At 45.5% G+C, this 26,322-nt stretch overlaps 1 protein-coding gene across 13 annotated transcripts in view; it reads right to left on the reverse strand.

Annotated features, from left to right (window-relative positions):
- Positions 1–26,322, reverse strand: part of ZCWPW1 (zinc finger CW-type and PWWP domain containing 1) — a 1,771,049-nt gene that overhangs the window by 577,061 nt on the left and 1,167,666 nt on the right. For all 13 annotated transcript variants that reach the window (XM_078668572.1, XM_078668568.1, XM_078668570.1 and 10 more), the window contains one exon: positions 22,867–22,971. In XM_078668572.1, coding sequence (XP_078524698.1) covers positions 22,867–22,971 — 105 coding nt within the window. The remainder of the gene's footprint in view (positions 1–22,866; positions 22,972–26,322) is intronic.

A 26,322-nucleotide genomic window follows, 5' to 3' on the forward strand; every position in this document is an offset into this window, starting at 1 on the left:
ATATACTACAAAAGTGGAATGCGAATTACTAGCAGGTAAGTAACGATTCTCAGAGGCTTTAGAAACGCTAGGCCTACAATACTGAACACTCAGGTTAGGAGCAGGAGGCCTAGGGACGCCACGTGCAGAGTGGGAACTCTCACGCGTAAGGCGGGAAAAAGTCTATGGAAGCTAGAATTCACAAAGTTACTGTTCTCGGGCGAACCCGACTAGCTGGGACGAAAACGGGAGTGGATCCGAACACTTGGAGTGTTGGACTATGCTGGGGCACCGGAGTGCTGGATTTACCTAGCCCAGGGGCTGCGGCTGCATAGGGTTCAAGTTGCGTCGGAAACCCACGTTGACGGACCAGGAGCCTGAAGAAGAAGTTGCTGGCAGGCGGCCAGTGAAGAAAAGTTCGAAGAGATCCAAGCCTGGATCAGGGAAGAAGAAAACCTGAAAGCAGAGGGGACCAAGTTCTGAATCACTAGCCAGTGATTAAGTGGGCACCAGGATGGCCCGGGCGAAGTCACCGCAGTCAGGTGAGTGGGCGCTGCTGGGCTCTGCAGTCTCTCGGACCAGGAGGCGTTGTCTGCGACCAGGATGGAGGTGCGAGCTGTCCCACGAAGGTTCTTGCTGTCGACGTCGCTGGACCCAGGATTAGGCAACAAGTCTTGGCAAATGCAAGGCCCACGCGGTGGACCTAAAATGGCGTCTTGAGTGGACCAGGAGGGTCCAGGGTGCTCCTCTTTTGGAGGGGAGCACGGGCTAGACTGGAGCAACCAGACCAGCAGTGTTAGTTGTCGTGGAGCGTCGTGAGGGGGCCACTAGCCAACGGGCAAGCGACCTGGACAACGCGGTGAGCAGCAAAAAGCAGAAGGGCCCCACGCCGATCTCGTGGATGCAGGCGGGCTGGACTTCGGTGCTGGAGCTGCTCAGGGTCGGGGCTTCTCTTACCCCAAGGCACTCAGTCGAGGGTCACTCAGGCGTCGTGCTGGACAAGCGTCGTGCAGTTCTGAAGATGGCCGGTCCCTCGAGGTCTCGTCACACCCACGGATCACAGCTGGGCTGATGATGTAGGTTGAGGTCAGAGGTGCCAGGGAAGCCGGTTCTCGTCGTGCTGGAGCAGTCTTGATCCGAAGGAGAGACTGGCAACAAACCGCGATGCTTGGTTGGTGCTTGCTGCTGCAGGGTGACTACTCCTTAGTCACAAGGGAGAAATCTTAGGAAGAGTCTTGAGTTCCTTCTTGAAGAAAGTAGTTTCAGGATTCAAAGATGATCTGATTTGGAAGGGGGCCAGGTCCTACCTTTATCCTGCAAAAAGGGGCTGGCACGCGACTAAGTCCTGCCCTATGGGTGGGACTAGGAGGGGGGTGGTTACACCCCTCTCCTTTGGCGGGCTTTCCCCAGGCCAGGGGCTGGAGTGCCCCTGGAACTGGTTTCAGCCGGCCTATGCACAGTGAGCACCGGGGTGCCACTTGCAGTCACCTTCCTCTGAAGCCCTGCCTACCTAGGATACACAAAATCCTGTCTGGGACGGTGCTAGCACCGCCCCTGGCAGGAAACCCTTTGTCCTTGCCTCCTGCTCTGGGAGGACTCCCAGCAGCAGGAGGGTAGACTTGTGTCTCGGTGGCAGCATCCATTTTGTGGAGCTAAGGCTCTGTTTGACTTTAACCGGGGTTACAGGTTACATCCATGTTGTGTCCCTCTAGAAGGGTGGAATGCTAACCCCGTCGCCAGTATTGGCGAGGGGTTAGTATTCCAATTCGTATGACACCTTACTCGACATGTTTTGATAAAGCGATACCAGAGTTGGCATATAACCGCGAGGATTATAATGCACTTAAGAGTATATGGTATGCGATATCATGGAAACGGCTAAGGGATGGATCCCGAAAGCCGCAGACAGGCTCAGCTCATGCCAGAGCACTATCTCACACGATTCCAAGCACTCTGCCTTCAGGATTGTTAAGGCCTGCCATAGGAGTGACTGATAGGAGATCTGTGTGTCCATTTAGGTTTAGACATAGGAATACTATATCTAAAGCAAAGGGTGATTACACCACCTTGCCCCAGCTGTCGTGCAGCCAGTTGTGTCAGATTTAGTTAGTCAGTCCCGGGGTGGCATAATACATGCTGCAGCCCCTGGGAGACTTCTGGGTGCACCTCAGCCCTGGGTACAGGGACTTGAGAGGGCCCAGTGCCAATTCAGTACCTGGGTACAATTTGGATTAGAGAGAACAGCTAGGCTGTGGGTCTGATTAGCAGGCCCACAGCCAGGGAAAGTCGTAAACCAGTGAAGCAAAAAGCAAAAATCTGGATGATCATAGGATTGCAGACCCTACTCTCCTACAACGTCCGTGATGGACGTGTGAGAGGTTAGCTCTGCTGCGACTCCTCTCTGCTCGACAAAAAAAAATCAAAATCAGAAGATGCCGTATTGAGAAGCCTATAATGAAAGATACTGGATCCTTACCGTACGTCTATTCTTGTTTGAGGCAGATGCTGAAAGAGCTGGATTGAGTGCTGACGGAACCGTTGGAGCCGACGGAGTGTCATGACAGACTCTACTACTGATGCATTCTGATGCATTGTGGTCCCATGGAGGCGCTGGACTAGAATCGCTGGCGTGATATCTGGAGTGAGCCAAGGGTACGATAACGTAGGATACTGCGGTGAGCTGTTCTAACGCCCTACTTCACAGTGTGACGAAGCTACGGCACCGGGAGCAGCGTTAGGCGTATAGCAGGAGTGAGACTGATGGAGGGTGTACGGGATCCGATAACAGAAGATACAACAGGCATAGCGAGGCATTGGAATTGTAAAGAGCGCCACAAAGAGCCACGCGGTCGGTAACTGGTTTTCTTGCTACTCCATTGCTACTCCATTGCTGAGGGCTGTGCTTAAAAGGGTGACATGTTGATATGACACACTGATTTGCTATAACTTTATTGAGCGCTGAATACTGAATGACGCTAAATGCCGCATTTTCCTCGAGGATTGATACTGAGACTGATATTCAAAACGTTATGATTAGGCATTCTGTGACCCCATTTTAAACTGCTATATACTATTAAGGCTTTAGACATTGGAGCTGCTACATTTTTGGATATGCCATCAAAAACAGAAAGGGCAGAAAAAGCAGAGGAATGTCAGATAACCCGATGGGCAGTCGACTTCAAGATACCCAGATAGGAGGCAGCAACAAAACAAGTCAGGTCCCGGGCCGGCCAGCCAATCACAGCGCGGCCCGGGGAATGACGTCACGGGGGTGTCCCGGGCCGGCAGCCAATGACAGCGCGGCCCGGGACAAAGGGGCGGGGCTTAAAAAAAGCTCGAGAAACGCCCCCGAATCGCGTTTTCTCGAGAAAGCGTGATTGACAGCCTCTGTCTCCCAATGGTTAGCCGCCATTTATGGAGCTAGCCAATGGGAGACAGAGGCTGAACCAAAGTCGATATGTAGGATCATGAGGTTTCGCCGTGGGCGCAGCAACTGCTACGCAGTTGCAACGCCCAGGGCGAAACCTAAAAAGAGCTCAACATAAAGTTGAAAAAAGCTAGTCAATAAATTTCTGAGGTAGCTCTTCTGTACCTGCGCTTATGGTGCAGAAAGAAAACAAAATTCTGGATCCAGTATGATGCTTCCAGAATATTGTACGGTGCAGAATCTGCACTTAGAAGGCTCTATCAGATAAGCGAATTACATAGTGCACTGAAAACACAGGATGCACTAGATGACAACATTCTAAAAATAACAAGAACATATTTGAAAGAGAGATTATGAACGAGGAGTAAAAATGTGTTTTGGTATAATTTCCAGCAGTGGAGAAGAAGCTACAGTTCAAGCTGGAAAAGGCATATATTTTACAGAGGAACCTCTGGTCAGATAAACTTTCACCATTTCATTCTCACTTAAAACTAGTTCATTTTATGAAACATAATTTTTTTAACTGAAGGACACACTAGTGGCTGTATCATCATCAGCCAACTGAGCCTCTTTAGGAACAAAGATTAGACTTTGTTCTCTGACCCTTGATGTCAGGATTTTATTCAAGCCCAAGAGCACAGAGGCAAATTATCAAGTTATAATTCTGTTGCCCTTCGTATCTGTGAGAAAGTGGATTATTAGTTGAAGTAGATGGTAGTCTTCTTCAAGTAATAATGGCACAATTCACTACCCGGTCCAGTAAGGTTCAATAATTTAAACCTGAGCTCAACCCTTGGTAGCGGTAGCCCAGAGCAGAGAGGCGTAATCTAGGAGAAATTTGTAAACCATTTATCAGTACCAAAACAGTTAAAAAGTAGAAAAAAACAACACAAGAAATATTCCATTCTAATTTATCAAATTAGAGAACATTTTCAAATTGACACCAAGGCCCATATTACAGAAGTGTATCAGAGGCACAATGGATCTTTGTGCCTGCGTCGTGCGACACCCGGACACTTTGGTATAATAGAAGGGGCCGCAGCGCTTTTAATAAGATAGCGCTGGCGCACTTGTTGCACCAGCTCTATCTCAAGAGGGTGTTCCCTCATTTGCATGGGTGCGTGGCCCATGCAAATGAATCTCTTTATCTCTGCACCTGCGCTCTGTTATGGATGCGGGGGCAGAGTTAAAGAGGATGTCAGGAGGCGCACTGACAATGCGCCACACAAAGATGGCGCATTGTCAGTGCACCCCCTGATGGCAGCCCTCTGGAGGGGGTCCCAGACATCCCATTGCAGGCGGGTGTAAAAACTCACAGGACCTGCCTGCAAGGGGATGAAAACAAGTTACTTACCTGTAACTTCAGTTATCTAGTATTGGTATCTTTCATAGATTTACATGCCTGAACCATTCCCCGTCGCCGAGGCGGGAGTACCACGGTATATAAAAAAGCAGTGCCAAAGGTAAATTACAGTAGTAGGCCCTAAGAGAAAGGCCTGAGGCCTAGATTGTAGTAACCTATCTATCTCATTATGCTAAAAAGACCAAAGTCTTTGTTCCAACCAATCAGCTCACAGCACCCTCTAGAACCCTCTCTGCAGAGCCAGTTCTCCTCAGGTTTTCGTTAGCACAAGTGGGAAATTAGTATGCCAAATTAGAGAACTGACTCTCTGGGGAGGAGGGTGGGTGCATGTGAATCTATGAAAGATACCAATACTGGATAACTGAAGTTACAGGTAAGTAACTTGTTTTCTTATCCAGTATTGGGGTATCTTTCATAGATTCACATGCCTGAATCAGAGTAACAAGCAGTATGCCAGGTAAGGGTCGGTTGCGGATGGTGGGAGACTTATACTGATACACTCCCAATATACCATCGTTAACAACCAACAAGTGTGAAACCAGTACACTTTCCATAGGCAAAGATGACTAGGAATATACCAAAACAGTCATAGTACATCATCATGGATGCATAATATTACACCTTGTTTATAGTAAAATTGAAACATGTCTTTATACACATGAAACACAGTTTATCTCTGAGTACTTTTATATATAAATATTTATATACACTTATTCTAAGTACACACTAAGGAACACATGTTACCTGGGGATGTCTTCAAACAAATAGATGTTGTAAGACGGCTTGACCAACTGCCGCATCTTCTTGACTTGTCGATTGCAGGCAGTAATGTCTCGTAAACGTGTGGACATTCTTCCATGTCGCAGCACGGCAGATATTTTTCAGAGTCACTCCTGCAAATAACACTGTAGACGCTGCTACATCTCTCGTGGAATGAGCCTTGACAGTTCTCAACAGTGGTCTGTGTGATTTGATATGGCAGAACTGGATTGCGGAGGCTATCCATCTGGAAATTGTGGCTTTAGTGACTGCTGTCCCCAGCGTAGTTGTACCATAAGCCACGAATAACTGATCAGATTTTCTGAAGGCCTTTGTTCTTTGTAAGTAGAACTTTAAACATCGTTTGATGTCCAAAGAATGTAGTGTTCTTTCCGCCGGTGTAACAGGTTATGGATAGAAAGCTCTCAGCTTCACTGGCTCATTTAAATGGAACTGTGACAGTACTTTGGGTATAAATGTCGGATTCGTTCTAAGAGTGACGCAATCTTGTGATAAATGCAGGAAGGGTTCTTTAATAGTGAATGCTTGAATTTCACTTACTCTTCTGGCAGATGTTAGGGCTAGAAGTAGGGCAACCTTCAATGTGAGATACTTGATATCAGCTTTGTGAATAGGTTCGAATGGATGCTTCATTAGCTGTGAGAGAACCGTATTGAGTTCCCATTCCGGTGGGGGAGGCTTAACCGGAGGATAAGTCCGGAAAAGACCTCTCATGAATTATTTGATCAAAGAGGAAGAACACAGTGAAGGAATATTAGCAACTTTCCTGAACCTGGATAGAGCCGCTAGGTGCACCTTTATCGATGTAAAAGAAAGTCCAGAGCAAGCCAAATGTAGTAGATAAGGAAGAAGTTCCTCTGCAGGAGCTTCAATCGTGTGTACACTATTGGAAACACACCAAGAACAAAATCTCTTCCATTTAAGAAGATAAGTCTTCAATGCGCTTTGGGCTCGCGACTTCTTTAAAATATCCCGACAATCCTGCGGAATATGAAGGTCTTGAAACTCTAAGAAGCCAGGAGCCATGCGTGTAATCTTAGAGATTGAGGATCTGGGTGAAGTATCTGACCTTCGTTCCGTGACAGCAGTGTTGGAGACGGAAGAAGACGGATTGGACGATCTTGGAATAACAGCATGAGTTCCTGGAACCAGTACTGGTGCGGCATCTGGGAGCAATCAGGATTAGACAGCAACTCTCCAGTTTCATATTGCGCAACACCCTCGGTATCAACGGGATTGGGGGAAAAGCGTAAGCACAAATCCCTGACCATCGCATGGACAGGACATTCCCTTTTGATCCCTGTTGAGAGTACCTGCTGGCGTGAAACCGGCATTTTGTGTTCTTCTGTGTTGCAAACAAGTCCAACGCTGGTTTGCCCCAAACCTGGAATACTCTGTTCAGCTGAAGGTTGTCTAATTCCCACTTGTGGCAGTCTGTTAGGGATCTGATGAGCTTGTCCGCCAGAGTATTGTGGAGGCCCTTGACATGTTCTGCTTTGAGAGTTATGTTGTGAAGTGTAAGCCACTCCCATAACTCCTGAGCTTCCTTTGATAGCATAGCTGATCTTATTCCTCCTTGCTTGTTCACATAAAACATGCTGGTGGTATTGTCTGTGTGAACCAGAACTGAAGATCCTGCGATTCTGGGAAGGAACGCCTGCAAGGATAGAAAGATGGCCATCAATTCCAGACTGTTGATGTGACATTGTCTGTATTTCTGAGACCATTTGCCCTGTACTTGCAAATCTTGGAGATGACCTCCCCATCCTTCCATGGACGAATCCGTTGTCAGAATGAAGTCCGGAGGAACCTGCATAAACGTGAGCCCTTGCTTCAGATTGTGCAGTTGTGACCACCAATGAAGAGCATCTACCATGCGTGGGGTGACTTTGATGATGTCGTTGAAGGAGCCTGTTGCTTGTTCCCATTGAAGATGTAGTTCTTCCTGTAAAGGCCGCATTTTCAGACGCGCCAGAGGAATGAGATTTATGGCTGAGGTACACATTCCCAGGAGGGTAGCGAACAGGCGAACAGAAAGTGACTTTCTTTTTGACACTTGAATTGCCAATTTCTGCAGGCGGAGTTGTCTTTCTTGAGATAAGAATGCTTTGCATTGCATTGTGTCTAGACAAGCACCTAAGAAAGGCAAGATCCTTTTTGGAAGTAATTGGGACTTGCTTGAGTTTACAGTGAGGCCCAGGGATGCAAAGAGATTGCGAAACGTTGCCATGTCGTTCTGTACACTGTTCTTTGAAGGACCTTTGATTAGCCAATCGTCAAAGTACGGGAAGACCTGGACTCCCCAAGAACGCAACATCGCCGCTACAGGAGCCAGGCACTTCGTGAAGATCCTTGGAGCCGATTTGAGGCCAAATGGGAGCACTTTGAACTGATAATGGGCGCCAGCCACAGTAAATCGGAGGTACTTTTGATGTTTTGGGTGGATTGGGATGTGAAAGTATGCGTCTTCCATGTCCAAGGATACCATAAAATCACCCTCGTTCAGGCAGCTTAGAATCTCTGAAAGGGTGACCATGCGAAAACCCTGTTTCTTGAGATACCTGTTGAGGTTGCGCAGGTCCAGAATCGGTCGCCATTCCCGTGATTTCTTCTTTATGAGGAAAAAACGGGAATAGAAATCTGTCCGCTGCTGATGAATTGGGACCTTTTCTATAGCCTTCTTGAGGAACATTGACTGAACCTCCTTGAACAATAAGTGAAGACGAGGGGGAGGGGGTCCCCTGGGCGGAGTATTTGGTGGTTTGGTGAGAAACTCTAGGGTGTGTCAATGCTGAACGAGGTCTAGCACCCATTGGTCGGTGGTAATCTGTTGCCACTGGTGTAGAAAACAAGATATTTTTGCGCCCACAGGGAGGGGAGGAAATATGGATGACGCCCGGCTGATCTCACTTGTTTCTGCGAGTATCTCGTCCTTGATTGTTGAAGCGTTTTCGGCCCCCTTGGCGAGAGAAACTAGCCGTGTTAAACTGGCGGTATGAGAATTGATAATTCTGCCGGTATTGAGGCTGATATTGTCGGTTTTGCTGATAGTAACTTCCTCTAGAGGAGTAGCAACGTCCTCTAGCGCCTCTAAAAGACCCTCGTTTGTACTGTAGGGAACCTAAAGACCTTGCGGTATCAGTGTCAGTCTTTATTGCCTGGAGAGCCTCATCTATATGTTTCCCAAATAATGATTCGCCATCGTTGGCCATATCTAAAATCTTCAGTTGGACCTCAGGCCGGAAAGTGGTAGCCTTCAACCAGCCCTGACGCCTGAGAACTGCAGTCCCAGCTAGTTGCCTAAAATTTGTGTTCACAATATCTAAGGCGCAGTCGATAGTTTCTGCAGCCGCTCGCTCTCCCTCCATGAAGATCTTCCGAGCCTCCTGACGTTTATCCTCAGGGATTAGGTCAATCAGACCAGCTATGTCCGACCACATTTGGCGATCATAACGTCCTATGATCCCCAATGAATTCGCTGCCCTGATGGAGGCGGCAGCCATAGTAGAGAATTTCTTCCCAATAAGGTCCAGACAACGCCCTTCTTTATCTGGTGGCGTAGTGATGGGAGTAGCTGGGTTTTTTGATGTTTGTTGTGCAGCCTGCGAAATGACCGAATCTGCCGCGGATGTCCAATAAGGTGGGTGGGGCTATTGAGCGGAGCACGATATTGTTTATCAATCCGTGGAAGCACGGCAGGTACAGAAGCGGGGTTTTTCATTATTTTGAAGCCCTCTTTCCAAATGTATTCTATTATTGGAATGGCTCTGGAAATCTTTCTAGTTTTTTCTTTGAAATCGTGTAAAAAACACTCCGATTGCTCCACTATTACTGGTAGTTGAAATCTATCTGCAGCTCGCTGCATAAGGTTATGGAATCCACCTATGTCTTCTGGTGGAGTGTCCGATGGTTGCGGAGTTGATGGAGACGGCATGGGGATAATCTAAGAATCCCACGGATCCAAAGGAGGATTCTCTGGTAGCTCGCCTTCTTCTACCTCCTCATCAGTAGATGTATCCGGAGTTTGAGTAGGCAAAACAGGCTGCTGAGGTTCCGTGGCCGGAGACATAGGTGCTGGAACTTCAGGCTGAAGAATAGGGCCCGGAACTGCCGCAGGCGGAGGAGATGTAGTGACCTGCTGTGGTGGAAAACGTTGTCTGTAATCTGCCAACATGGCTTGTAAGTCCTGGATGAGGCTTGGGGGCAGATGGCTCGACTCTGAGGCCCGAGACTGCCTCTGGTATTCTGGACGATGAGGAACAATAATGTCTTCCTGGTAATAATGTTCAGTATACTCTTCATCCTCTTCTTGGCATTTGATGTTTAATTCCAAAGGATGGTGAGCTATTCCGAAAGCTCCTTCATTGTCATCATCCTCATAGTCATCCTCCTCTTCATAAGTGTTGAGGAGGTGAGATGGCGTCAGCAGAGAAATATAAGAAAAGTCTCGTCTTTGGAAAGATCGAAGTTGAAAAGTCTTCGAGGAGACAGGCGTAGAAAATGTTTGTGTTGCTACTAAAGGCTTTGCAGAAACAATCTCCATGTTCGTAGATGGTATAGTAGACAATGGGGGCAGCGGAGACAGGGTTGCTGTCAAAGGACTCTTGATTGTAGTGGTCACTGCTGGCATCATCGACGTCGACATCGTCGATGGACTCTTCGTCGACGGCATTATCGTTGACGGACTCGCCGTCGACGGCATCATCCGTCGACGGGCTTGATTTCTTTGTCGACGGGGCAGTCGTCTACGGCGCCGTAGATGACTTCGTCGACGACGGAGGATTTGTCGGCGGTACCTTTGGCGACGAGTGTTTCTTCGACGACGAGGTTGTCGTCGACGATTCGTCGACGATGGTCTTCTTCATCACAAAGGAAATTCTAGTTGACAGGATAGGTAATAGATGCAGTAGAAATTGTCGCCGTCGATGAAGGAGCTGAAGACGTGACAGAGATAGTCGTCATGGGTGAAGCTGAAGAAACAGAGCAGGTTTTACTCACTGTTTTGTGCTTCTTGGAATCCTTGAGAGCTGAAACTTCAGAGGAAGATGGAGGAGACCTCTGAGAAGGACCAGGAGTGGAGTGGGAGGTTTTGAGAGGCTTTCTCTCCTCACTTGACGAGCTATCTTGAGATCTTGCTCTCTTGCAGGAGGTAGAGGCTCCGTCATCATCATCAGCAGAGGAAGAATTGAGAAATAAGAGGACTCTGGCCTCCCTATCCCTTAAGGTTTTAGAAGGGAAGGTGCGACAAATCTTACAATTTTTTGCCTCATGCTTTAGATAGAGGCAATAAATACAGTCCTTATGTTGGTCATCAACATGGACTCTCTTTTTGTTGCATGTCCTGCAAGGTCTAAACAAGGCATTCTTGTCAGACATCCTGAAAGAGACAAAACTGAGTAAGAACTCAGAGAGACACCCTTCCACACGACGTGCGTGAAAATCTGAGATGAACTGGCTCAGCAGAGAGGGTTCTAGAGGGTGCTTTGAGCTGATTGGTTGGAACAAAGACTTTGGTGTTTTTACCATAATGAGGTAGATAGGCTACTACAATCTAGGCCTCAGGCCTTTCTCTTAGGGCCTACTACTGTAATTTACCTTTGGCACTGCTTTTTTATATACCGTGGGACTCCCGCCTCGGCGACAGGGAATGATTCTGGCATGTGAATCTATGAAAGATACCCCAATACTGGATAACTCTAATACTCCTTAAAAGTGCAGATGGGTTGCCACCTTCACAGTGAATCACGGAGCAGTTCCACCCCTTAGGTTTTCTCTCCAGGGTTTACAGAAGGCTCAGCCAGAGAGTCTAGCAGGTTCAGTCCTTTTTCTGTCTCCAGCAACTTCAACAGTGTTCCGAAGGAGGTATTCACAGGTGCCACTTTTATGCCCGACACTAGCTTGTTTGTGGGGGAAACTCCGTGTAAAATAGGGGAAAAGTACCCACAGGTCCGCGCCTGCCAACGAACGTGCGCAGCACTACGGAGGTAGTGCTTGCGACGGCCGTTGGCCGACGCACGCAACGAACGGGTTAAAATCCGACTTGACATCTGATTGAATTTTAAATGCCTGTTAATTTGAGTCATTGAAGAAATGCGTTACTTACCTGTAACTGCAGTTATCCAGTATTGGTGTCTTTCATAGATTCACATGCCTGAATCATTCCCCGTCGTCGAGACGGGAGTCTCCGGTACATAGAAAAGTAATGTCTTATAGACATACATAGAGAATAGTAGGCCTAAAGGCCTCACCTTAGTAACATATCCATGTCCTTTTGTAAAAAGGACCAAACTCTAGAGAAGAGCCAATCAGCTATCACCTCCCTCTAGAACCTTCCTGGCAGGAGCCTCAGTCCCTCAGATTTTCGTACGCACTAAGCTAAGTAGGCGTGACACTGAGAGAGTTAGGTGAGTCCTTCCAGGGGAGGCGGGAGGGTTGCAAGTGAATCTATGAAAGACACCAATACTGGATAACTGCTGTTACAGGTAAGTAACGCATTTCTTATCCAGTATTATGGGTGTCTTTCATAGATTCACATGCCTGAATCAAAGTAGCAAGCAATGCAGAGTGCACATTTCTGATGGAACAGCATATACAAGTCCTCAGATAAGACACATCATGCGAGCATGAACCATCATTAGACCTCCACAATAAGTATTACTAAAGAAATGTGCACACCAGAGTAGGGTGGAGGGACGGAGGAAGGCTCACCTTACTGAAAAGATGACGTAACACTGATTGTCTCACTGCTGCATCATTCATCAGCTCCGTATCCAGGCAGTAGTGCCTAGTGAAGGTATGCGGCGACTTCCATGTTGCCGCCCTGCAAATGTCAATAACTGGCACCCCTGCAAAGAGAGCTATAGAAGTGGACATAGCTCTCGTGGAGTGCCCTCTCACTTTGGAATGCAATGGCTGTCCAGCTTGGTCATGACACAAAGAAATGGCTGCAGAAATCCATCTGGAGATGCTCTGCTTGGCAAGCGGTAGACCTTTCCTAGGTCTGCAGAAAGCTACGAATAGCTGGTTAGATTTCCTGAATGTTTTCGTTTTGTCAGTGTAAACTTCAAGCATCGTTTGAGATCCAAAGAAAGCAGCAATCTCTCAGCTGCTGTGCTTGGGTTTGGAAAGAAGGAACGCAGAACCACAGGTTCATTTAGGTGGAAATCCGACGGGACTTTTGAGATAAACCTAGGATTGGTTCTCAGGATTACTCTGTCGTTATTAAACTGTAGAAAAAGATCCTGGAGTGAAAATGCCTGCAGCTCACTGACCCCCCTTGCAGATGTGAGCATCAGGAGGAGTGCTGATTTTCACGAGGCATACTTTAGGTCAGCTCTGTGTACTGGTTTGAACGGATGTTTCATGAGCTGGTTAAGAACCACATTGAGATGCCAGGTAGGTGGCAACATCCTTACTGGCGGGAAAGATCTGTATAATCGTTTTAGAAATTGCTTAATCAACCCGCTTGACCAGAGCGATGGACTTGCTGAAATTCTTTATAACGAGATATTGCTGCTAAGTGTACTTTAATGGAGGAGGAGGCTAGGCCCGACTGTGCCAGATGTAATAGATAAGGTAATATTTGCTCCAGTGATGTGGAGAAAGGCCTAATTCCGTGATCTGTACACCAAACACAAAAGCGCTTCCATTTCAGGGAATACGTCTTGGTCGTGTTATTCGCCCTTGCTCTGGCAAGAATGTCTACAGTCTTGTGGAATATTCAGATTGTGGAACTCTCTGAGCTCAGGAGCCAGGCGACTAACCTGAGAGACTTCAGATCCGGATGTTGAACTTTATTGTTGGTCATTGTAAGCAGAGATAGATACTGCCGCAGGTGGACCGGCGGCTCCAGGGATAGACGTTGGAGCTCTGTGAACCAATGTTGCCTCTGCCGAGTTGGGGCTATTAAAATTAGAGTACAAGGCTCCACCTAAATTTTCGTGAGGACTTTGGGAAGCTTCAGGAATGGCGGAAAGGCGCCATGCGATGGAAGATGCATTCCCTAGAGACCCTGACTGGGGATGCCAACTTGCTAAGTGTGGGCATTTGGCGTTCATTGTCGTTGCAAATAGATCGATTTGCGGCGTGTCCCATCTGGAGAAGATCTGGTCGATAATTTGTTGATCTAGCTCCCACTCTTGCGACGATGTTTTCTGCCTGCTCAACACGTCGGTGAGCACATTGTCCGTGCCTGGGACATATTCCGCTCTTAGGGTTATATTGTGGAGTATGAGCCAATTCCAGATTATTTTTTGCAACTCGCGAGAGTGTGTCAGCGAGCGGGTCCCTCCCTCTTTGTTGAGGTAGTGCTTAGTCGTGGTGTTGTTTGTCCGGATGAGCACCAGGGAATGTTTTATTCTTGGCAGGAAAGCTTGAAGGGCCAGGAAGACCGCCCGCAGTTTGAGCAGATTGATACGTAGTTTCTTCTCCATAGGAGACCACTACCCGCTTATCTGTAGCTCTTGCAGAAAAGCTCCCCAGCCTTCCAATGAGGCGCCTGTTGTGACAACATGAGGAGCAGCCGGAAGCAGGAATGACAAGCCTTGAGACAGGTTTTGAGATGACATCCACCATTGCAGGGCTCCGATCCATCTGAGGATTCACCTTTATGTGGTCGTCGAATGACCCTGTGCATTGGACCCACTGCTTCGAGAGCGCCTCCTGTAGATTCCTCATTCATAGTCGACAGTGAGGAATCAGGAGGATACACGCTGACATCATCCCCAGGAGGGATTTGAAGAGACGTACTGTCAAGACTTTCTTCGAGGCTACTATAGCAGCTAGTGCAAGGGGCTTGTTCATCCTCTCTCTGGATGGGAAAGCTTTTGCTGACCGTGTGTCCAGGGTTGCACCTAGGAAACTGATGGACTGAGAAGGTTGTAGGACCGATTTTTCCTGATTGAGGGTGAGACCCAAGCAATCGAAAAGCTTTAAACAGGCGTTGGAAGACCTGGACGCGTCTTCTAAGGATGGAGCCCTGACCCGCCAGTCATTCAAATACGGAAAGACTTGGTGATGGCACTGTCTGAGATATGCCCCCACCCGGGTACGACATTTCGTGAATATGCGCGGTGCAGACTTGAGCCCGAAGGGCAGAACCGAAACTGCAAGTGTTTGCCCGCTACTGCAAATCGCAAGTACCTTTTTGTGATTCCTGTGAATTGGGATATGGAAGTAAGCGTTCTGTATTTCTAGGGACGCCCTAAAATCCTGCTGTTACAGTAGTTGCAAGACCTCCTGGATCGTTACCATGCGAAACGACTCTGGCCTGAAGGGCAGGAAGACTTGTATGAATAATTTCCTCTGTAGGAAGACTGTCCTCTTCCTCTATGTCTACTAAAGGACTGGTTCTTATACTGAAGAGTGCCCAAAGCTCTCGCAGTGTCTGCTTCGTCAATTTTTTGTGCCAAATAGTAACTGGCTAACATATGGCATGTCGAAAATTTTTGTTTGCACCTCAGGACGGAAAGAGGCTCCCTTTAGCCATCCTTGGAGCCGAAAGCCTGCTGCTCCAGCCAACTGGCGGAACCCTGTCATAGCGATATCCATCGCGCAGTCTATAGTTTCTGACGCCGATGTTTTACCATCTAGCAGAATCCTCTTTACTTTCTCTTTGGATGAATCTGGCAATTCCGATAGCTATGGGGCTATGTGTGCCCACAATTGCCTATTATAGCGTCCCAAGAGCGCTAGGGCGTTCGCGGCCTTTACCGTCATTGCCGATATTGAGGAAAACCTGTTACCAATGTTGTCCACTCTTCTTACCTCCTTACAGGAGGAAGCGACAAAGGGGTCGAAGGATTCCTGGAGGTCTTCTGGGCCGCCTGTGTCACCACGGAGTCCGGCTTAGGATGTCCTGTTAAACACACCGGTGCTGTATCTGGCGTACTATACTTCTTATCCAACTGAGGGATCACTGGTGATACAGAGGCGGGGTTCTGCATGACCTTTACCCCTACTAGGTAATGGATAATCGGTATTGACCGTACTGCCTTCTTGAGAGGTTCTGTGAAGTCATACAAGAAACAGACCTGTTCTTGAGAGACCATTGAGATCTTAAAACGTTGAGCAGCCCTCTCTACCACATTATAACAGATTCCAGAATTGTCGGAATTTTCCTCGTCGACGAGTCCGTCGACGAGATTGGCGTCATAGACTATGCCGTCGTAGACGAGCAGTCATAGACGAGGCCATCGTAGGCGACGTCATAGACGATACGTCGTAGACGAGGCCGTCGACGACGAGCCATCGTAGATGAGGCCATCGTAGACGAGGCCATGGTACACAAGGCCATCGAAGACGAGGATATTGTAGACTAGGCCATTGTCGACGTCGTAGACAGGCCGTCGTAGACGAGCAGTCATAGACGAGGCCGTCGATGACGATGCCGTCGTAGATGAGCCATCGAAGACGAGCCCTCGTAGATGAGGGCATCGTAGACGAGGCCATCGTCGACGCCATAGACAGGCCGTCGTAGACGAGCAGTCAGAGACGAGGCCGTCATCGACGACGCAGTCGTAAACGAGCCATCGTAGACAAGCCATCATAAATGAGGCCATCGCAGACGAGGCCATCGTCGACGCCGTAAACAGGCCGTCATAGACGAGCAGTCATAGTCGAGGCCGTCGTCGTCGACAAGCAGTCGTAGACGAGCCATTGTAGATGAGCCATTATAGATGAGCCATCGAAGGTGAGCCATCGTAGACGAGTCCATCGTAGACGAGGCCATCGTAGACGAGGCCATTGTAGACGAGTCCATCATAGATGAGGCCGCCGTCGACGCCGTAAACAGGCCGTCGTAGACGAGCAGTCATAGACGAGGCCGCCGCCGTCGGCGACGAGCCGTCGTAGTCGAGCAGTCGTAGACAAGCCGTCGTAGACGAGTCCATCGTAGATGAGGCCGTCGTCGACGCCGTAAACGGGCCGTCGTCGACGAGCCATTGTCGACGAGCCGTCGTAGACGAGCCATCGTCGATGAGCTGTCGTAGACGCGCCGTCGTAGACGAGGCCATCGTAGACGAAGAGGCTGTAATAGGCAATGATGATGTTTTCTTCATCGACGATCCTGTTGACGATGTTGGTTTCTTAGTTTTTACCTCAGGAGGTATAGAAGACGCCTTCCTGAAGGGTCCTATGACCAGAGGAGGTGATTGTGACGGCTCAGAAGTCGTCTTTTTTACATGATTTTTCTCCAAAAGCAAGTCCTTTACTCTCCTTTTCCACGGAGTGAGGAGATTTTAAAGAACTGCGCCCAGAAGACCCATGAGTGGTCTTTTTGAGGGCATTCTCAGGTTGTTCCCCTGAGGAATGAGTCTGAGGAGATTCTCTTCTCTTTTGAGGTCTCCTAGACGTTGAGGATAACGCCTCATCACGGTCACTGGAGAAAATAAAAAACCTCCCTTCTGGTCTTAGTGTTTGACATCATATTAAAAATCGCCCTTCACGACATCTCAAAAAACTTACTTGAGAAAGTGCGACATACCTTGCAGTCTTTGGCCTGCGGTATAGAAAGTAAATGCGGTCCGTGTGAGGATCAGAGCAGAGCAACCTCTAGAAACAAGTTACACAGGCTCTTAACAAATCTTTTCTTCTCCTTACCAGACCTTCTTTAAAGAATGTATTTGAAGATAATCCGTAGTAGAAAAGAATACGTGACAACAAAGTCATTTAATGAATTGAAAAAACACAGAATCTGAGCAGAGCTCAGAGGAGACTCCCTTAGCACAACGTGCGTACGAAAATCTGAGGGACTGAGGCTCCTGCCAGGAAGGTTCTAGAGGGAGGTGATAGCTGATTGGCTCTTCTCTAGAGTTTGGTCCTTTTTACAAAAGGACATGGATATGTTACTAAGGTGAGGCCTTTAGGCCTACTATTCTCTATGTATGTCTATAAGACATTACTTTTCTATGTACCGGAGACTCCCGTCTCGACGACGGGGAATGATTCAGGCATGTGAATCTATGAAAGACACCCATAATACTGGATAACCATGGTTCTAGCTATTCCCAAACTGAAATTATGGATCATAAAGTGTTATAATGTAACCCAGTACTTTGTTATGGCACGGCAGCCTTGCTAGAGTGTAATACAACTTTAGAGATTTCTCCATGCCTGGACATGTATTAAACATGTGTCCTACTTTTTAAATACAGTGCACCCCGACAAATGGGTATATAGGTCCTACCTTAGGGGGGACTTACCAGTATTAAAAGGATAGCTTAGGCCTGGCAAAAGATTTATTATGCCAGGTCGAATTTGCAGTTTTATAACTGCACCCATTCGGTATGCAGGGGTAGGCCTGAAGACATACTTTGTCATTTCAGTGGTGGCACAATAGGTATTGCAAACCGCTAGTGACGTTTAACTTACAGGACCTGGCTACAGAGAGTACCATATACTAGGGACTAGTATGCTAAGTTAAATATGCCAATCAGGGATTAGTCAATTGTACACATAATTAAGGGTTTACAGCACATGCACTAGGGCCTGGTTAGCATGGCACCACTGCAAAAGGGTTGAAAAACAGAAGCTTCAGTCAAAAAGCCGGGGGTGAGGATGCAAAAATAGGCCTTTCGTTACAGTATCACCGAATCACTTGATTCCAACAGAGAAGAGACTGGAAACTCTGACAGGGCAGTGGCAAGTGGGAAAGTTAAACTGCTTACCACGGTGTGGGTAGGAACTTCCAGATTAGAAATTGCACTTTTGGTTAATTAGTGGTACATCAAATATATAACTGGTTTACAGAAAGGTCTGCTTCCATGTATTGGTTCTCTGCTTTCATATAGTTCATCCATCCAACTCTGCGTCACTCACCTTTTTTGCTTCTTACCCTGTTGAGTTTTCTCACATTAGACCTTAAGTAGAAACTCTTTCTCACTATTTATATTTTTTGCCGCTGATACACTTCAATCTGCTGCTATTCATTGGACTCCGGTTCTAGGGAGTCCTGGGAATCAGTGGCAGTAATATGGTTGACTTCTGTTCTAAGAACTAATGACTGGTCTCATGTATCATGCACCCTGGATTTAGGTAAACAGGCTCGCTCTGCTGTGTCAAATTTTTCAATACACCTAACATATTTAAAAGTGCCTGCACGTGGATCTTACCCTCTTTCTGGCACTCATTTAGCACTTGCTCCATAGTACACCAGAGAATGAAACTGTGCACTAATCGCCGTGTAGATGTTATCCCATCCTGGGTTTTTAGGTTTCGCCTACGCAGTGCGCATGCGCTGCTCTAGGAGATTACCTTTTGAAATCGGTCTCCTCCTTTTCAAGCACACTCGTGCTTGTGTTGGCATCCACCTTGCGGGAGTGAGCGCGCTAATTGAAAACATATGGCTCTCGCGCCGCTGCTGCTCGCTCCCGCAAGGCGGATACCAGCACAAGCACGAGTGCTTCAAAACAGCTGCTGCTTGTGCTCTTTTGAAAGATGGGAAATTTTGGCCACATTACAGGTTTTCAGAACATGCGGATTCAAGTCTTCACTATAATTGTTTTTCTTCTTCGCCTCAGATTGCATTCTGTTTCTCTTCTTCGGCTTAGATCGCATTCTGTTGTAGTGTAGTTCCGATATTCCCAATAGGCTCTGCGCATTGGAATAATATATCCTGCAGTTTAGACGAAGGACCTAAGTCGACTAGGTCTCTGCCGAATATATTAGACTTAATTGTGAGTGCCAGCTAGCTCAGAGGTCACTAGAAACTTTCTCGAATAAACAAAAAGGGATTAGTCTCTGACAACCATATAACATGACAACTTTGTTTCCCCAGAATGAAACGTATCTCTAGAGTCGCGGAAACAATAGACGGCTATTTCACTCAGTCAGATGTGCATGCTTCGTTTCACCAGAGTTGCTTAGAAATAGAGAGACGGGCGTTTTCAATAAAAGTATTAATTGAACAGTCTTATTTCTTAAGCATAAGAAATGCACTGCTACAATTGAAATGCTAGTTAAGAAGTACAATGCATATAATACGAATAGTATTATAAAGTAGTACTGTTAAAGCATGATATGGTTTCTAAGCCATAAACATAGAATACATAAAATGCCTAAAATACATACAGTGATAAAATAGTGGCTAAAAGTACTCAACTGGTGCTTCTAAAATACGCCTACCCCGGTGTACCTAACCTAAGTCTAGTACGAGGGAGGAGTAAGTGTAGTGTAGCTTAAGTCTAGTAATTTTCTGGCAAGAACCTGTTCCAAGAATTCTCTAAGGGTCTAATCAGCTCCGTACCTTGGTTTCAGAATGATAGAGGTCTTGTATCTAGCCTGGAAACACCGGAGCTGGATTTCTCGGCAAGAGAAAAGACAGCGTCTTCTCAGTGCGTCAGTTGGAGGGTCGGCTTCCTTCTGCACTTGCAGCAGCAGGGCGACGGGCAAGTAGTTAGTCGATCTGCTCCTAAACCACCGTGTGTTTGACTGGGCAAATGTAGGCATATTTATACTTTGAAGGTGCCGAGTTTGACGTAAGATTGGACATAATATCGTCACTAGTGCCTCAATTCCTTGAAAACTCCAGGAGTTCTTGGATAAATTAGTATTCAAGCAGGGGGAAGTCCCTGACTGCTGAAGGCTGGTTTTTCCAAGAAATCTTTGTGGATTCTCGGAGTTTAGTGGAAGTAGCCATGCCGTATTTGGGCTGCACAGGCTAAGACTAAATAAGGCAATGATTCCTATGCCTATATAAGGATTGGGTGAATTATACCTATATATGGGCATGAATCGGGAAAATTACACTAGGTCATAGATTCCCACATAACACTGTTTCACTCTCACTGTTTGCCTCCCAAATGCCTCTATTTCATCTGCCTACCTTTCTCTTTTTCAGCTCACTTGCTCTCTCTCCAAAGCCCTCCTCCTTAACGATTCATACAATTCTGGTCGGCCTACTTGAAGACTACCTTGCAAAATTGAGTTTGCTGTTCCATTGTTCAAAAATCTAAATGGAAACAGCCTTTATTACCTCCTCAGCCTGCCGAGGGAAAGCCAAGCCCCATGGTAATATCACCCTCATAATAAAGAGTGGACTGGACGACCCCAAAGGAGTAGATCATCGGGATGGACCCCATCCAGCATCAATGTTCTTATATCTTAAGTCTTTAAAACAAACAAAATCACCAAAAATAATTACGGCGAAGGGAAGGGGATACCCAGCATGTAATACGCATGCAGTTTTTTTAATCAACTGAAAAACCGGACAAGGAGCAGTTAACTGACCACTTCCGGGGCAAGCGGAGAGCCTTCCTCTTCTAGACAGCAGCAAGGCGGTTTCTTCCAGAATGAGAGAAACGTCTTTTCCGGGGCGGGACTTTATAATCAAATCTATCGCTGGATCAATGGGACAAAACCACAGCGAGCAGACCCTTCTGGCCCACCTTTTATCTGTCAAATAGTGTAAACCCAATCTCCTTTTGGCTTGCTCTGCCTTCACTCACAGAAGTCGCCAATGCTGTTTCATGTATGGAAGTCGGTTAGAGTGGCACCCAAGCTGAGGGGATCGGATGGGTAAAACCCTCCGGCGGGACGTAAGGCACCCCCTTCCCTTACCCCCCTTCCTGTCAAAGACCCCCCACCCCCGCCTGATGCTGGAGGGGTGGTAGGTATACATCCAACTCTGAAAACCGGCATAATTACGGATGAAATTTGCCATCCCTACAATACTGTCCCCGAGGCAGCTGTGAGTTCATCAGCATCTTTGGGTACACAAACGAGCCTGTGTGTAGTGTTACCCTAGGCAGCATGTCACCTGGCTGCTACTGCGGGTCTAGTCCTAGCTTTTCATTGGCCAGACAAGTTGTATTAGATGCATTGTTTAAATTTGTCATGTGTACGGCACCAAGACAACAATTCCTAGAATCCTTTTCTCTGATAACAGCTCAGGACTGGGAACGGTGTGCCCATACCCTGGAGGTGTCTGCTAACTTCACTGTGGTACTTGGAGCTGTCCCTGCATTTAAAGGACAGATACACCTGCACTGCTTCTAGCCAGGTTGACTTTGCAAGATGCATGCTTCTAATGACAAAAGCAAAACGAACTACAAGTCGCACTTGGCAAGATGGCTGTGGGACCTTATAAGTGGTTAGCCATGCAACAGTTGATGTTGCTGCATCAAGGATATTGTACCGCATCACTAAATACTTATAAGGTTCCAAAGGCGAGACCTACTGGCAAAGCCAGTGCTTGTTCCAATTCCAACCAGCAACAGAAAGCCCTCCTGTGCTTCCTCTCTCTTCCCTGTTTCCCCTTTCTTTGACTTTTGAGGTATTCAAGAGGTTGATCTCTCCAGGGAAATTCAGGGATGGTCTAAACTCTCAGCAGAGCTATGTCTTCGAATGAAGCTTGAAACTCCATATTTATTTGTATAAAATGACTGTAAATTCTGGAATGTGCATAGGGTGCAGACAGTATATGCAATCCAGGTGGGGGTCATCTCCAGCAATCTTTTAAAGTTCACGTTAGGCAATGTTAAACTTCTTTTTTTTTAGGAAATATATGTGCAATTATAACATAGTAAAAATTTCCACTGGTTGAGTAGCCCAGAGACAGAGGCAGCCCTGCATTTGAGCAAAGGAATTGTAATGAGTTAAAGTGAAAGTAGCAGAGCAGTATTATATGCACTCTGAGGCAGAAGATGGTAGGCTGTAGCAAATATAAGCAGTACATGCAGGCAGAAATGATGAACAGAGCAGGGCTATGTTAGTGAGTTCTTTTCATGCGACATGTGTGAGAAAAATCTGAGCTAAGGTCCCTTACAGGAGGACTCCTCACCTCATCAGCTAAAAGTGTAAACCAAACAATGATGTAAGTGGACTAATAAAACGTAATGTAATAAGAATGTACTCTAATACTGTTGCATGTATAACTTTCTACAAGGCATTCAACCACATATCATGAGCAATAATTGACAGTCTGTGAGAGGATCCGATGGTAGATAACCAACAAATACAATATCATCATTTCGGGTAGTCAATGAAGTCAGATTTGTGCTGGCTCTGAGGGAATGTCTATAGAAAGCAGTGGACAGTGAAAATCTGGCATCAGAGTATACAATGGATGCTCCTAAAGAAATGTAATAGCTAGAAGATTTTTTTCAGCTAGCTGCAAAACGTGTCCCACTTTGCATGACCCAAGGGTGAAGGGTGTAGTCTATAGTAGTTGGCTTAATGGGGTGTTGCTCACATGCAGGACACGCATATTCAATTTTGATGGCTGCCTAAAACAAACTTAAAAAATAACACAATATATTTCTTGAGTTGGATTTGTTATTATAGGTTCCCATTCAACAGACTACAAACGATGTACACTTACCAAATCTAGGCTCTCAGCAGTCAATTCTTGAAAATTCTTCAGCATTGAGGCAGAGATCCAAGCACGAGAGACAGAGTCACCAAAAAAAGTGACGTGATACTTTGACTAAAACAGAAAATGTAAAATAAATGTAGGATTACAAATCAATTTACTAAAGTTGAAATAGGCTTATCCTTTTATTTTAGCAGACATTTTAAGCTGGCTGGGTGATTCAGAAAACTGCAATGAACTATAAAAGTTGACTGAAGAGGCTTACATTACTAGTATACTAATTTTGCTTATTCGGCTTGTTTCATAAACACTGCAAAGTTTGTTATTCCAAACTTATGGAACCTCCATAATATTTCGTGTACTCATGGAGAGAAGGATGGCATAATGGGAGAGCTGAAATTCTCTAGCACGACTGGGATGCAGTTCAATATACTTCAATTTGTGCATGGGTTTTTTGTCCCACGACCACCTTATTCTACTCATAGATACAAGTATCAAGAGTCACTAATATGCTGATGATTCACAGCTCTACTTGAAAGCCTTCTCTGCTTCAGACATACAAATCGTTAAAACAAACCAGATTTATTGATATGAACCTTGACAGCATCAAACTCTGACTTTTACGGAATGTCAGGTCACTTGGATTCACCCTAGACATTAAAGTCTCCCTCAAGGAACACATTACCAAAAATCAAAGACATCCTCGTACCAGCGCTCTTCTAAAGACAGTAAAACCATTTCTTCAGAAAGCAACTTCAGAACTACTGTTCACGCCGTTATACTATTGCATATGAATAGTGGTAATGCCCTACTCCATGCCCTTGCAGACTCAAAATTGGCACCCATTTGAGGCAATCTACAGCCTGCAGTACATATCATCCAGGACCTGAGATAATATCATCACATCACTCCAATCCTGATGGAATTCCACTGTACACCCTTGACAGCCCGCATCATCTTCCAGCATCCCCAAAACGACTTGTTGCTCTCGGATGAAGGAATTAATCCAAAAACATGTGTTTAGAGCTACACAGCCCAGGCTGCACCAACAAGGGTGAAAAGGTAAAGACTACTGATGAAGTAAGTGTTATCATGCACTGTATTTACCATGATGGATCGGGGAAAAATTGAGTACTGGGAGGTGAGGCAGTGTGCTCCCACCCTCCTTCTATCATCTTCAAAATCACCTGCATCCTTTACAAAGCTATCACAACCAGTACCCGGGCATTTCTTGCAGAGAAGCTTGCCATCTCTGATGGATCTCGGCACACCCGCAGTCTTGGCACCACCAAACTGCAGACAAAGAAGTAGAAAAAAAAGTAGAAAAAAACAAGACAGCAGACTTTTTTCCATCTATGCACCCAAAATGAGGAAAACATCTGTGTAGCCATCAGGACCGCCAAAACACTACAATTCAGGAAGAGGTTGAAGGCTCACATTTTGAAAGAACAGTAGATTACAATGTATTAACCACCGACAACCCAGCTTCATCTCCTCTTACTTATTGACTTTATGCATGTCTTTGAACATGTATAGCACTATGCTCCCTTTAAGCTGTTTTTTTCTATAGAAACACTATACAATAGATACATAAAAAATGTTTCCAGAAATGTGATGGGCCAGGAAACATACCTGACCTCTCAACAGAGGCGCATTCATTCAGAGCCTGTGAATTAGGGGGGCATTGGCTGGATAATCCTATGGACAATATGTGCACCATTGTAGGAGCAACTAGCAAATATCAGTAAAGACAAAGAGAGAACTAAATGTTTTTATCTAGCAATCATAGATAATGTAATCTTCATTTTAGTTATAAACATTTCATTTTTACAGCTAATGAGCTGGAACTCGCAATGCTTTATTTTCATAGAGAGAACTCTAAAAAAAATCATTCTACTTGTCTTAAAAGTTTAAGAAAAAAATGCTGGACAAGAAATACCAAATAAGCATTAGCAAAGCCAATAGGTATTTGCTCTAAACGACTAAGCTTTCAGCTTTGACAATGTTTTTTGCCATTGCCATGCTACTGCATACTTCATGATGCTCCAAAGTCGAAACTTTATTTTGGCACAATCGGCATAGGCCATAAAAGCACATGATAAGACAGTACAAAACAGTTTGTTTATAAATTCATGAATAAAATAACATTCATAATCCATTACATGTAATATGTATAGTTTCATAATCTTACAGAGAAGGCTTCAAACACATACAAACCCTCCTTCTTAAAACATTCTCTTCCTTAAGCAAATTGCTTTACAAATAAACGAGGCCACGTTAAAACAAATAACAGGGTATTCCAAACTCAACAACAAAGTCATGGCAACATTAAAATCTCTAGTTATGTGCAATAAAAATTGGTTTTAAAAATAGTTTCCTTGCATAATACTGACAAAAAAGCAGAAAGTGCATTGTTTGGATGCTCAATCGCATAGGCAAGGGGTTGAACTTAGATCCCATTGATTTTCTTTAGGGTATGATACCAGCTGATGGACATTATTCAACCGTAGTCTAGTCATGTCATAACGATTCTAAGAATTTGTCACCCAAGTAAGATGGGGTTGACAGCCTGGGGTAAAATATGGGACATATAAGTTACCACTGTCTGTTTCTTCTCATCGGCCACTGCTACTGCATACTTCATGATGCATGTGTACGAATCTATGAAAGATTAAAATACTGGAGAACTACAGTTACAGGTAAGTAACTTATTTTCTTACTCCAGTATTGGAACTTTCATAGATTCACATGCTTGAGTAGTGAGTAGTAATCAACACATTTTCGATCAATAGATAGAATCTGTGAGTAAAGCAAAATACTATTCTGTGCGCACATAAGAAAACGAAAGTAAATTGTATTTAAACGAGTAAGAAAATATACGAACCAATACATATATATATACATATATATATTCACTGAAAAAACCATAGGTTTCAGGCCTTATATAGTTAGGAATTAGCATTTAAAAAAACCTTTAAAATTCACTCAAAAAACTATAAGTTTTAGGGGTGTTATAGTTAGCTGGACATTTCACTCATACAAAACCATTGAAATTGCTCCTATATAGTTAGTTGTACTAACTATATTTCGCACACCCGCAATCCACTGCTGCTGATGTCACATATTACATCATTCATGACATGGTCAGTGACATCACTGATGACATCTCAAATGACATCACTGATGACATCACTGATGACATCATCCAGTGAACTTGGTTTGCTTTGTTATTTAAATATGCATTATATATATAGCAATTTGCATTGAAGATTGAGTGGATATATAAAAATAAATATTTGGATGGAGGATTTAGTAGCAGTGTAATTGACTGTTTACTTGACCAATTTATAGTGTCTCACTAAATATAGTGGATAGTGACTAAACTGTTTGAATATCTGTATCACTTTGTCAGTTGTTGTGTAAACTGGTTCTCCAGTTGGTTACTAGCTATGTGAAAGTCTGTAT

Source organism: Lissotriton helveticus, chromosome 12 (assembly GCF_964261635.1).
Source record: "Lissotriton helveticus chromosome 12, aLisHel1.1, whole genome shotgun sequence".
In the NCBI taxonomy this organism is placed as follows: Eukaryota; Metazoa; Chordata; class Amphibia; order Caudata; family Salamandridae; genus Lissotriton; species Lissotriton helveticus.